We start from the raw sequence: 14,637 nt of genomic DNA, 5'->3' as shown, positions 1-14,637 counted from the left end.
TTTTCGAACAATGGATTTAAGATCTAAATTCATGAATCCGCCACGGACTCAACATGTTAAAAAAAAAATGTGATTTTTTAAAAAAATTGTTAATATTGTTTAAGATTTTTTTATTGACAAAATTGTTTAAAACTTATATACTGATTTAGAAGTACTTCATCAATATAAGTTTTAAAATTTTAAATTGTAGAATTTAGTATTAGTTTTGAAATTTTCATAAAAAATAATGTCATTTAATTACATTTTTTAGAAAATTTCTTTTAAGCCTCGTTGCTCGGAAACACCTAGTGCTAAACACATTGAGAGAGATGAAAGCGCGACCCTTTCGTTATCGTTATTACAACCTTATTTTTTTATATCAAAGACCAGAAGATGTGCGCTAATTCTCATTAAAGTCATGAAACATGTAGATGGTATTTTTTTTTTTTAATAAATCAAAATGATATAAAAAATTCAAAGGACTATCCTCCCGGCACAAGGTGTACCGGAGAAGAAAGCCAAAAAGCCAAAATTTACAACAGTATTTCAAACAGCAAAAAGTATGAATTAGCCAATAATGGGTTTTGGCACCAATTATGAAAGATATAATGAAAGACAACATGATGAGCTTTAAACCACCAAAAAGACAATAGCTTTACTTTTGTCCGTCCGATAAAAAAAAACTTTACTTTTGTCCAGGAGCTACACGAGATAGCTCTCTTTACCACAGAAAATTCTTTCATTTTTTTCTTCCAAATTACGCAAACACAAGCAAACCAAACCAGCGCCACCAGAAATAATACCAAACTGATGAAAATGATCAACAATATTAAAATGATTCGCAGAGTAAACACATAGCCAGCACCATATGCCATATCTGACCAAATAAGGGACAAGACAGTAAAAGATTGTTCTCTGTTTCCTTATAACTGCAACCAGCCACACACATCTGAACATCGGATGAGATAATGCCTCTACGTTACAAATTTGATTTAGTAGGCAAACGATACAAATTTGATTTAGTAGGCAAACGAAATTGTAACAACCGCCAAGTGAACCCAGTAATCTTCAAAGGAATTTCCGTCCTCCATAATAGAGACTCGAAGACATGAACACTGGGAAGCGGCCTCGCAATGAGAAGCCAGTATGCCCCTCTAAATGTATACCCAACAACCGGGTCTGGAATCCACCTCCGCACGTCACTGCCGTCAACTTGTAACATAACAGACAATAACAAATTTCTACACTCCACTAACATCTCCTCCTCCCAAACCCAAAGACTCCGCCGCCACTTCAAAACCAACTCACTCATCACTATATTGAATTTTTTGAATTTTAAGAATGGACGTGGCCAAAATAAACCCGACCCGCCTCTTTATATACTTTAACAATCCTTCCAAAAATCCAGCTTTGCGGTAGTTTAGAATTTAGTGACTTACCCATCCCAAGTGATCTAGTTGCATATGACTAGCATCACACACAATTCGGATCAAGAACCATTCAAACCCAAAAAGTGCATGATCCTTAACGAAAAGAAAAGTGCATGATCCACAAACTTATCAATCAAAATATCAAAGCAAAAAATCCATTAAAAAGTCACAAATTCACACCAAAAATAAATATCTCACATACTTTATCTCATTGCCACGTTTGTTAGAGACCCCACGTGTTATCCACTCCACTTTTCAGCTCATCAACCTTGTACGGTTTCATCATAACTTCAGTATTAACAAAAACATCCTCAAAAGTCAAAAACTTGCCTCTTCTCTTAGATTTTTTCATGTTTTTTACTATAAAAGGATATTTTTTTCTTCACCCTTTTTGTTTGCATTTCTCATTTTATAAAAAAATTTAGTGATCTTATTAGACTTTTGATATCAAAAAGAGAAAATTTTTATGTAACCCTTTTGAAATTTCTCTATTATATGCACGGATTTCCCTTGATTGTGATTAATTTCTATATAGATATTGCTCATAAAATAAAATAAAAAAACTTTATAGATTTGATCAAATTTCCTTTTTGGGTGAAAGGGTTCTTTAAGTGTAAAATTCATCACTGTTTTTTCTTTGATCCCTTGAAAAACTTTGTAACCAAACATGGCTTCAAGTGTCTCTCCCAAACTTGAATATTGGAAACTAAGAACCCTTTATTCTCTTCCTTCTGATTCATTGAAATCACCACGTTCAGTTTCTTCTCTGCCACTGAGGAACAAAATCAATGGTTTTTCCTTCTCAAGAAACTTGAGGGGTAAAAGAGTAAACCGTTCTTGTTCTTGTTCTTCTTCTCTTTTTGATGATTTTCATTTCCACAATAATGAAAATAAAAGAGAAATCTTGGAACCTTCTTTTCTTGGTATTCAACCTGAACCACCTAGTTGGCCAGAGAGAGAAGAGATTTTGAGACTAAGTTTTGAAAGAAAAGTGAAAAGTGTTGGGATCCCTTTATCTATAAGGATGATTAAGAAGAAGTTACAATTAGAAGAAGGTTTGAAAGATGAAGCAAGTAAACTGAATAATTGTTCTGTAAAGAAGAGTTTTTCATCTATGTTGTTTATGCTTCATGAACTTCAAAATCATGCTTTGCAAACAAGGGAGTTACTTTGTGGTGAAGACTTGGAAAGTGTTATGGTTAAGCTAAATAGAGAAATGGATGATTCATTTGTTTGGTTGTTTCAACAGGTTTTCAGTGAAACACCAACTCTTATGGTTGATGTTATGGTTTTTTTAAGTAATTTTTCTTTGTTTTCTATGAGTAACAACAATAACACTGTTAAGGATGTTAATCCTTCATCATTGATGAATGAAGTTCTACATGGTGATGTTGTTCAAGATGAGTGTGTAAAGAAGGAGTTAACAGAAGAGGAAGAAAAGTTGTGGAATTCTTTGTTGGAGGAAGCTTCAAAGATGCAAAGAGAATTGAGGGGTGAGGATTTGGATCATGAAACAATGATAAAGTGTGTGAGTCCTGTTTCTGTGGAGATTGAAGGGGATCAATATGAGGAATATGAGAAAACTGATGCTTATTACAAAAAGCATACAAGTCTTGCACCTTACAATTCACTTCTTCTGTCTAACTATGCACAGTTTCTCTTCCTTGTCATGAAGGACAATGATGGGTAAGTTCTCAAAATTCAATTGTGATACAATTTGGCTAGAATTAGATGTTTTTGCATTATATGGTTTTAAATTGCAGTCGCTGTTATGCTATAAAATGCGGTCGATGTTGTTCATAGGCTTCAAAATCCTTTATATTGTGGTTGCAATTTTGTTGTTGCAACCTGCTAATTAAAACCATGTTCTGTATTAAGAGAAAAATATACTTAGAAAAGAATCATATGATATGCTTGTTTGTTCCTTTATGCAATGAAGGGGTGATTAATTTTTTATTTGTTTTGAAGCTAAAATTAGTAATTTTCAGTGTATTTGTTTTGGCCTAAAGTGGGTTGAAATGACATTTTTAAGTGTTGACAGACAAATGAGTAAGAAAAAAATGCTAATGAATATTATGATTGCTGTCCTTAAGTTTTATTATATAGACATTATGCTTCTGTATGTTAGGTACAAAAAAGGACCTGAATTGTGTGTAATCACAACCCGTGATTGCGCATAGTTAGCCACATCTAATCAGACGGTTTAGATTTCAAGCTCAGCATTTTAGATTTTAAAAAATATATATCAAAATCTGCGTTGAAATATGGATCATGTACATGAGGTTAACTGCGTGCAGTCACACCGCACACAATCCAAATCCTATGCAAATGTGTGATTGGTTAGTTTTGAATAAGCCTTCAAAATACTTTTAGCTCTTACCAAATAGCAATGCTATATATAATAAGAGTGACATACTTTTAGTTCAAATAAATGTGCATATGCATTATTCTTTGAAGTTTTAGAAGTTACATACTTCATTACTAATTTAATTTCCTTATTTTGTACATTTGATATGGTTACAGTGCTGAAGAATACTACAAGCAATCAGTGCTAGTGGAGTCACCAGAGGCTGAAGCTTATTGTAGATATGCTGATTTCTTGTTGTGGATAAGAAAGGATAATTGGGCAGCAGAGCTGAGATATCTACAAGCATTGGAAGCAGATCCTGGAAACACTTACTATTTATCAAAGTATGCTAGTTTCCTTTGGAACACTGGTGGACAACAAGAGAATAGTACTAGCTTTCCTATAGAAGAATTAGATAACTTACAAATATGACAATTGTCCATATTATCCATCTATATATCCCACTTTAATTTCAGTTTTTTTCCTTGATATTTTTGTTTTGTGGAAATTTGTTTATCAAAGTAGTTTTTTGTCCAATTACAGCTAGTGAGTGATTCATGGAACAGTTGTATATGGTTATATATAAATGGATAATGCTCCTCTAAAGAGAGCAATTCACTAGGGAGTAATATCAGTCGCTGATAAGCGAATCAATTGTTGATATTATATGCAGATGCATAACAAATCGAGAGTGGTTAAAACACTGATAAGTGATTTTCTCACTTTACTAATTACTTTCTTTAGCAAAAAGTAGGAAGATTGATTAAAATGTGCATTTGCATCGACTGATTCAATCCCTCCTTAGCGAAGGCATCCGCTGCTTGATTCGCTTCCCAAAGGACATGAATCCCCTCCACACAACCAAACTGCTTCACTATTTAACATAACTCTTTCCAAGCTCACCAACATGGATGATTGGACACACACCCGGTTTGCATAATACTTAAAGCCTCTATCGAATCGGTTTCAGTCATAATCTTTGAAAAGCCTTTGTCTACAAGGAAAGCCTTTGTCTACAAGGAATTTTAAACCGTAGAATACTGCAGAAAATTCTGCCATGACAGATGTTTCTCGCGAAACCAAGAATGTACTCGCCTTTGCTGTTGCGTATAATACATCCACGTCCAGCTTTAGAACCGTTATCCACCACCATGCCATCAGAATTTAATTTGATCCAATCATCACGTGGTGGTTGCCAAAATAAGTATCAGGCTTAACTGTTAGCTGCAAATTGTATACCTGGATCAGCTCATGACTTCTGGTTTTAATCTCCTGGCAGAATCTTCAAAATTGTGAGGACAATTCTCAAAAACGTTTTTGTTCCTAGCTCTCCAAATACAGTCCAAAGCAACAACAAAGGTTCAACTATGTTCAAATTCCTCCAAGCAGTTCATCATCAAAAAAATTGTTTCCAGGCTGTAGCAGAATTGTGTTCCATATCTGTCTTGCATAATTGATGTATAACAGTTTCAGGTTCTCTATCATAGTGTACAGTTTGGATTAGTATCAATGTGTCTCAACAATGCAAACTACATAGGTTTTCGATTACATGTTAATATCAATGTGCGGCACCAATCATACTTTATGAGCTAAGACCATATGTGGAGGGCTGGTTATATTACCTCGTTAAACACCAATCCGTTCGGATGTACTGTTCCAGATGGACAAAAAACACGGTCTTGTTCGGATTATCTATCTGTCAGCATGAACATGGTGTTTTTTCCGTCCGAAACATGCATCTAGATGGGATCGGTTTTTAAGAAAGGGTGGTGAGGGGACAAAAGTAGCTCTCTAATATGTGATGCATGTTCTGCTCTGTAAAATCCAGTGGCAGAGAAAACACATCAATGTTCAATTACATTTTCTAAATGATATCACAAGAGATGAAAGTATTGTGTTAGTTCATTGTGAAACACAAGGTCAGATTGCTGATGTGATCGCCAAGCTGTTGAAGTTGCACTCCATCAACAAACATGTGCAGTTTAGAGCGTGTTAAGTACTCAATGTAAACCAACTGAATTAGATGCTTATTTTTCTTTCATGTTTCAGTTTGAAGAAAATGTTGGTCATTGATATTTGTACATTCTGACTGGTTTGATTTACCTGTGTTAACACTTCATCAATTCTGTTACCTCTACACACAAGATGAAGTACAATACTAGAAGTTTAATATCCTTCAATATTCTACAATCAAATTCTTATTCTGTGAGACAAAAAGCATCCTAACAGAGGATGCTGCATTAGATTACAATTCAATATTACAAGAAATCAACCTAAGGAATTTGCTAAATCAGGGCCAAAAAGCAAGAATTGTGTATAAAATTTAATATCATACAGCTATAAATGACTAACGTGAACGTGGTAACTCAACTAGCAACTAAACAGAGTAAAAAAAAAAAAAAAACTAGCTACTAAACAATAATTGACAACAGTGGAATATCTAAAAATGCAATGAAAATTACAATCTACCAATCACCAAAACCAGACATTGCGACTATCAACGGCTTTCACTGACGTATATACTAAGGGCATCCGCCCATACACAGAAGTAAATAGGTTGACACAATCTGATCTCCGTTCACTATGACCTCCCAAACTACTAATTCCAGTTGATCCAATCTCATATATTTTACCTGTAACAAAGGCAAAATCCACAATGTAAACATCATATATATGTTTGTCAAAAAAAAAAAAAAAAAAAACATCATACACATGCATCTTCTTTGTATGGGCGACATGTATTAACATGGTTTAGAACCAACGAGAGCAATGTTTGATTTGTATTATCATGATTGGCAGCATAAAACCTAACATTAGCATGGAACTTCACAATCAATACTAAAGATTATACAAAGCCTAACAAGGTGAGACAGTGTACACAACTTGTCGCAAAACACTGGGTAGCATGGTCATTGGTTTCAAAAATAAATTTCATGGTGCAACACAAAATAAGCCAAAACAAATGAAATCACGATAACTGAAAACATGCTATGATAGCTAGGCATCATTGCACAATTTGGTCCACAGAAAGGAACAAAAGAGTCCATACTTTAACTTCCTTAATTATAAGATAAACATATATGCTATGTTCAGTTGAAAATAATTTCAATCTCAGTTTTACATGAGTTAGTACATTGTTGTACTAATTGCTTCAATGTACAGGGTGTAATAAAGGAACAAGAAGTCAAGGACTGGAAATCTGAATTGCAGCTACATCCTTTTGCTATTGCTATAACTTTTATGTATGTTAACAAGATAGCAAACACCATCTAATCCAAAGAAGGAGGGGGAAGAATTTCATTCGATTGATCACGACAAACTACAACTGCTTCTAGCAGCCAATGAAGAATATGAAAATGTGGTTTGCTTTAGTGTTTCTATTGACCATACTAATCATGTATCATTCATTGGATCTCTACCATAAATCAATCTTACAAATGTCAGAAAGGAGAAAGACGGGAAAACAAGTGCATATACGTTTTGAGCTAGTGAAGTTGAGGAACTTCTGAACTAAACAGGAAAAATGAAAATAGAAAATTCATGCAACTCCCGTTCAATAATTAAAAGATACGGCATTGTTAAATTACCTTTAACCCATAACGGGGGTGCACCAGTTGCATTTGCGACAAGAAAAGACATTGCAATATCTTCACAATTCCTGGTAAATCATTTGAATTATTGATCAAATAACAAAATGGTTGGAATTAAATATTGAAAGATTGAAGTCTGTAAATAAATAAAAAATTAGCAGGGGGATGTTTAGTTCAGATAAAAACCTGTTCTTAGTTACAAATTCTCTAATTGATGATGGCATCTCATTTGTGTAGAGACTGAAATACTTTTTGTGAAAGAATGCTGCCTTGGAGAGCACCATGCTATATGTACCCGTCCACCACACAGACCACCATCCACCATATCTAAATTTGTTGTTGTCGCCATTCTGCAAGAACATTGAATAACTTGGAAGATTAGCCTTACAAGTTTTTTTTTTTTTTAATATTTTTATCTCTCTGATCTGAACATGGGAAAAGCGATAAACGAAATCTAAACGACATTAATCATAAGTTCACATCAGATTTAAAGATGCATCAAACATGACTAGCAGCTACTTAAAGCATGGATTTAAGAGATGAAACAAATGTTCAACTTTCTTTACCTTTCAGTTAGATCCACAACAAGGACAAAATAACAGGTCCTCATATAACAATGAGGGTCGGCTTCAGAAACTAAATTACACGTGCGATATACAAAATGTGTTATTTTTGTTGTTTTATGGCAATAAGGTTTCATGCTTAATTTTGAAATGGATCTGCATACCATATGTTTCACAATAGTATGCTTTCAATGTTTTGCAAAACTACATCTTAAAAGGTAAATACTATTGGGGATTATGGCTGTTAGAGGGCAAATGTAGCAGTTCAAACAAAGAACAGGAAATAATGCATGAAGATTATTATAAAAAAAACGAATTTCCCTGCTCCAAGCTTAATTAGTTATTCACATTTTAGCTCATGTTTTAGTTCCAAAAGCAGAGGCATAAAAGTAATAATGTGTAGTCAAAATATCAAGGATAATTGAAAATCATGGAGTGAAAAATAGATATAAATAAACCATACATACCAACGAATCTAACCAATGGACACGAGGTACAAATCCCACCATTGCATCCGGTGCACTTTGCCAAACATCAAATGCGAATTCCACCGAAGAGCAGGGAAATATGACATCATCGTCAATAGAAAAGACAGCATCAGTCTCCAAATCCTTAATTTCTTTAAATCTATTATTCAAACTGTCTTCCGTGTTGATATCAAACCTCAACTTCACATATCGTCCGTCTCTAGATTTGGACTTTACAACGTGGTGCAGATATTTTAGAAGACTTTCTGATGGAGGATTGGGTTCACTCCACACAATATGTACTGACTCAAGTCGAGGACAAGATGAATAATGTTTAATAGACTGCTTTAAGAGATCATATCTCTTCCACGTGTTCATTACAATAGAATATCCTTTCCTGTGAACAAAGAATAAACAACAATTAGTTCTCTGGTATTACTAGCAACAAAACCTCAGCACTCATGAAAATAAAATTTATAATTTAAAAGTCAACTCCAGATTCTGTTTTGTTTCCCTCTCTCTCTGATTCCAGGGTAAGTTAACTTTGAAAGCTTGTCAAGAAACGATAACTCTAACAACATTAAATGCCTGTTTAAATTCATGATTGAGAGGGTCAAAATTGATTTCCTTCTCTCAAGCATGACTTCAGTAAAAAAAAAATTAGATGTTTGGTTATTTTGAACTAAAATTTAGTTTCTCTCTGTACATCAATCTAACAATAAGAGATAAAAAGTGGATCTTGGGTTAACAAATTAATACTAAAATTTTACATTGAACTTGGTTTCAGGGTAAAGTTATCCAAATATATATAAATTCACTTCAAATTCAAATTTAACCAAATCAAATCATACATAATCAAGTTCATTTAAATCATGTTAGCCCAACACTGACCAAAAACACACTAAATTATCCATCAGCTACAAATTACTGATCCGAACTCCGTAGTTGATCAAATGATCACTGGACAATAGTACCAAAAAAAATTAAAAGTCCAGGTAATCGTTTCTACTTCCAGTATACAAATTTGAACAAAAGTGACATCAGAACACACATTTCTAAACATCAATATCTATGAAGCATAGATACGGACAACAGACATGACATGTACATGTCAACACCAATAATATTTGAGAAAATGACATAAATCAATGTAATTATATGTGTCATGTTGGTGTCAAATACGATACATATCCGACACCGGGACACGCCTAATCCGAGGAGTATATATGCTTCATAGATCAATATCCAAAATTCCCAACACCAAAAACTCGTTACAATCTATAAATAACACTAATCACCTTGTTATATATTCATTCCAAATTTAAATACTAAACATAAAGTCCATTTCCCTATTTTACTCTTCAAATTAAACTTTAGCACTAACCTTCAAATCAAGGCAATAAAACCTTATTATATACAAAATCCCTTTCTATTTATATTTCCTATGCAAAACAAACAAAAAAAAGACAGCAAATAAAACCCAAACAGAATCTTAGTCCCAAACACATATATAGAAATTCCATAAAAAAAACCGAAACTTTGTATTTTTCCAACAACAAAAAAACATTTCCATAAAAGAATTTCCCACCAAAAATAAATTTTGTATTTTCTTAAATGCAATTATATCACCCTAAAATAGAAACTACAAAACTAAACTTTCATCATCATTAACTATCGCAGTGAAATAATTAAACGATAAATTAAATTCAAGAATTAAATTGAACGAACCTTGAATCAGTGAAACTGGGAATTTGAGGGGTGTGATTAGTATTATCCCATAATAAGAAACTTGAACCAGTAGAAGAAAACGCGAGAAGCGTTAACGCGACGCAACAAAATAACAGAAGCTTGATCTTGGCTGATTTAACGGTGGAGATCGCAAGTAACCGAAACCTCTGTTCAATCCGACGGTTCAACCAACAGCTCCCTCTCATCACCGCCGCTAATAACAACAAAATCTCTAAATAAAAAAAAACCAAAAGCGGTTCGGTTCAGTAACGAACCAAGAAAACCTTCATTTCGAACCGGAGCTTCTGATTAGTTTAAGATTTTAACGTGTCTTGGATCATGAAAATGGAAGAGGATTCGTTTGTTTTCGTTGATGGTTAAGGAGACATGAATCAGGTGATGGATGACACGTGGATGGTTTTATTGCCGTTTGATTGATTGGATCAGAAAATGAAGAAACAGAGGAAGATGGTGTTTTTCTGAGAACGGTGGTGTTTTTTGTTCGGAGTTGAGAGATTTTGGTTGATGCACGCAATATGAATGGAAATAAATGAAATTTCATCAATTTTTATAGTTATGTGTTTGGAATGAAGGAAAATGAATGTTTTTATTGTTTGGTGTCGTAAGTGAGAGGTAAGAAAAGAAACATTTGTTAGTAGTAATTGATTGATGGAGACACATAATATGTTTGTCGTTTACTTGGTTAAAATAAATTTTTGTCATGTTAGGCTTGAAGTGTGTGCAATCAAGATCTAGTTTAAATAATAAGATACTCCCTCCGTCCCGGTATAATTGACCTACTTTGGTTTTTCACACAGATTAAGAAAAGTGTATAAATGAAGGGAAAAGTGGAATATATTGTATTGGGAATGATAAAAGTAGTATTATTTAGTGTTATACTCCCTCCGTTTTTTAATATAAGCAAAATTGACTTTTTAGGTTCATTCATTTAATGATGAATGTGGTCCATATTATAAACCACATTCATCATTAAATGAATGAACCTAAAAAGTCAATTTTGCTTATATTTAGAAACGGAGGGAGTATTGTATTGGGAATGATAAAAGTTGTATTGAAAATTGAAATGAGTCAGTTATTTTGAGACACTTTTTTTTAGAAAATGGGTCAGTTATTCCGGGACGGAGGGAGTATGATTTTAACGAAATCTTTTTAACACTGTGTTTGGTAGAAGAGAATTAGGGAAGAGAGAAGTTGAGGCGAGAGAAATAGAAGAGAACTTGGCAACTTCTCCTGTTTGGAAACCAAAGAAATAGGGGAGAGAGAGTTAAAACACGTGGGACCCACATGTTTTTTATTTCTCTTCTCATGAGCGAAGAAAGAGCTGAGAAATGGGAACTTTTTCCAGATTTCCATATTTACCCTTCCTTATCTTATTCAGTTTCAAACTCCTTTTTTTACGTGAGTTTTCTTTTAAGTTGTGAGTTCACTTATTTTTTTTTTTGACAAGTTCCTTTCTTATTTTTTGTAAGGCGTGAGTTCATTTTTTTTATTAAAACATTAAAGTTATCAAATTAATTAATAATTAAAATAACTAAACTATATAAACTTTTAATTAATAGGTAATATAAGAGGTAGTTAATTAATCTAGTTACTTAAACTACTCAAATTTATATCATTGAATTAATTTAAACTTTTAATTAATAAGTAATATAACAGGTAGTTAAATTAATCTAGTTATTTAAACTACTCAAAATTATATCAAGTGATTGAATTAATTAAATTATTTTTATGAGATAATTTTATCTCAAGGGTATTTTTGTACTTTTTGATTCAATCAAAACTTCTCTCTTCTCTATTTCTTTTATCTTTCTCTTGAATCAAACAATCCTTCAAATCTACTCTATTTCTCACCTTTTTCTCTCTTCTCATACTCTCTCTCATCTATTTCTCTCTTCACAACTTCTCTTCTAAACCAAACATACCCTAAGTGAATATGATTTACAAAACATCAAGATTATTTTATCCTAACTATTGTATGTTGGTACCAAGAATTTCTTTTTACTCTCCATGAAAACTTATTAAAAGAAAAAACAAAGGTGTGGGCAAAGATCAAAAACCATGGAAAAATTTATGAAACAAACTTGTTTACGTCTAATAAAGAATGATTTTGTCAACCGAAATTGATCGATAGAAATTAAAGAACTAGGCGAGTTATCCTTAGTCGATAGAAGGTTAGGCAAAGACTATGACAGCCAAATTAGGGATAATTAGTTTCTTCAAGTCGACGGACAGGTATGTGAGTCAAAGCTCAGAAGAACTTGACAATCATGCATCAAACTCAAGATTCTTGTTTATAGTGTCACTAACTGCATTGAACGAGGAGTAAGGATGCATGTTTTGAGGAAAGGTTGTGCATTATGGACTTTGTCAACATATCATGTCGTGAAGTGGGAAGCTCGCAGTCGACCCTGGGGCACTAGGGAAAAACTCACGCACTATCCCTGAAGTTAATCAGGTAAAGCTAGACAATTTAGATCACGTTATATTGGTCGGTAGAATAGATTTGTATGATGTATCAAACAAACAATCAATGAATCAAACATATGTTCAGGGCCGGCCCATAGCCCGTCGAGGCTGGGCGACGACACCGGGCCTCCAATTTTTTGGGGCCCAAAATAATTTTTTTTTTTATATGTAAGACACGAAAATAATGGTTATATACCTATTAAAAGCGAATTATTTTAGTTTGTACAGCTTGCTTTAGTGGCATGGCCACTTTTTGTTGAGTGTGAGGTCATGTGTTCAAGACCTACCAAAGTGTGTTTTATAATTTTTTTTTAAAATGGCTTATTTATTTTTTTTGGGGCCTGGAATTTAATTTTTTTTGCATCCCTTATAAAATTAAAACCGGGCCTATGAATTTGTTAAGACGGCCCTGCATATGTTATTTTTGCTATTTTTATTTCTTTATCATTTTGCATTTATCTTATTTTTACATACATTTCTTAGTCTAGTAGAAGAAATCCAAAAACAATTGTACTTAATGCTTTACTAAAGCAGTTACGAAACCCAAAGTGGAGGGACATAATTCCTTCCTCAAAGTTTAATTGTTTGAGGAAAGAGAATCAAGGTTGAGGATATCATGTGATATATCAACAAATTTGACACGTTCGGTGGAAAATACAAGCTTTACCACTGAAGAATCCATTTTTCTGATCAATACTATGTTTGGAGTATGCACCTGAGATCCGGAAAGACTTTTGGCATAAAGATCAACTGTCATCATCAATATCACAAAGGTAAAGCCAACAAAGACCAAACAAGCCTTCACAAAGGGTAGGAATGACAACATTTATGGCTCCTCGTTTCTAAGGCACCACCAGTTGATCCACTTGAAACACCGGTAGTAATGATAATGTCTTTCATTGAACAAAAGATTAACATGGAGATACATGACATTAAATATCAAGTCTCTCAAAAACTTGATTACATTTTTAAACTCATGGTTCATAATGAGGTTCAACAAGTCAAGGATTTGAAGGCCAAATAAGTCAATTTTGTCACCTACACCCTCACAAGGAACTCATGAGAACCAAGGTCTAACGAGCGTTGTTAATCAAAAATAGGTGGTCGTTGTTTTGGTAAGACCTCAAAAATTTCAGTTGATGCCTATACATCAGGTACCTTCTATCTTTTTTTTTTTTGAAGCAGGTACCTTCTATCTTTTACAATTCCCTGCCTGGTATTTTTGCAACGATAATCTTGGGGGTGGGGGGTGCACCTAGCGGTAAATAATATGTACAATCATACTAATCTTCAAGTTGGATAGGTACATATGGCAAGAAGGCTACCTAATGCAGTGAGGCAGATTGTATGTTGCAAGTCTTGTCTTATGGCAACATTTTTTTTTTTTTTTTTTGAGAGATTGTCTTATGGCAACATTATGCTAGTGAAAAACATGTCTTACGCTGGAAGATAGGTCGGCCTACACAACGTCATATTGTAGCCATGGGTGAATTGTCCACCTATATCGGTTAGTCCTATAATATATTTGTCACAACTTGATGTACTAGTATCACCCCATGTGGGTTTGAAGACACCTAGGCTATTTGTTAGTTACACTTAGGTTTATAAAGACTAGATGCATTTGTACACTTAAACTAAACACATGGAAGATTTTAAATCTGCCGGATAATATATGGAGCTTTTTTATGACAATCAGTCACTCTAAAAAATTTAGAATTGAAAATTCTTTAATTGAGTTTAATATGTGACCGGTGCAAATAGAAAAAGCAAGAGAAGTACTCCTTTCCTCTTGATTAGTTCATGTATGAACTGAAGAAAAATAATCTTATTATCAAAACGCAATTGATTTCGACTGAACCAAGTTGTACTAAAGATATTAATAACTACAACAAGCAAAACAATTTGTAATTCATCATTCCAATCAATATGAACAAAAGTCAAAGTAGACAATATTATAAGTATTAATACAACAACCAATGGAAGTCTATTTCCAACATCAAATGTCATAAGAAAATGGACAGTTGAGAAAACATGATTAGAACGAAG

At 33.5% G+C, this 14,637-nt stretch overlaps 2 protein-coding genes and 1 long non-coding RNA gene across 3 annotated transcripts; 1 reads left to right on the top strand and 2 right to left on the bottom strand.

The window, feature by feature from the left end:
* Positions 1-1,701: 1,701 nt before the first annotated feature.
* Positions 1,702-4,245, top strand: LOC146924111 (uncharacterized). Its single transcript, XM_085709134.1, has 2 exons — positions 1,702-3,095; positions 3,933-4,245. The coding sequence occupies exons 1-2, from the start codon at positions 2,077-2,079 to the stop codon at positions 4,186-4,188; spliced, it is 1,275 nt and encodes a 424-aa protein (XP_085565260.1). The 5' UTR covers positions 1,702-2,076; the 3' UTR covers positions 4,189-4,245.
* A 1,657-nt stretch (positions 4,246-5,902) lies between these two features.
* On the bottom strand, positions 5,903-10,693 carry EPC1 (Nucleotide-diphospho-sugar transferases superfamily protein). The gene is made up of 5 exons (XM_085709135.1): positions 10,105-10,693; positions 8,377-8,773; positions 7,533-7,696; positions 7,344-7,414; positions 5,903-6,389 (listed from the first exon to the last, which is right to left on the bottom strand). Exons 1-5 carry the CDS (start codon positions 10,308-10,310, stop codon positions 6,229-6,231), a joined length of 999 nt encoding a protein of 332 aa, XP_085565261.1. The 5' UTR covers positions 10,311-10,693; the 3' UTR covers positions 5,903-6,228.
* A 2,779-nt stretch (positions 10,694-13,472) lies between these two features.
* LOC146924109 (uncharacterized) lies at positions 13,473-14,259 on the bottom strand. The gene is made up of 2 exons (XR_015010033.1): positions 13,781-14,259; positions 13,473-13,749 (listed from the first exon to the last, which is right to left on the bottom strand). It is a non-coding gene; the product is annotated as an uncharacterized LOC146924109 (long non-coding RNA).
* Between the last annotated feature and the right edge of the window lie 378 nt (positions 14,260-14,637).

This window comes from Medicago sativa, chromosome 5 (genome assembly GCF_051527215.1).
Source record: "Medicago sativa cultivar Bolivia chromosome 5, Bolivia_mono, whole genome shotgun sequence".
Classification (NCBI taxonomy): domain Eukaryota; kingdom Viridiplantae; phylum Streptophyta; class Magnoliopsida; order Fabales; family Fabaceae; genus Medicago; species Medicago sativa.
This window is presented reverse-complemented; position numbering and strand designations above follow the sequence as displayed.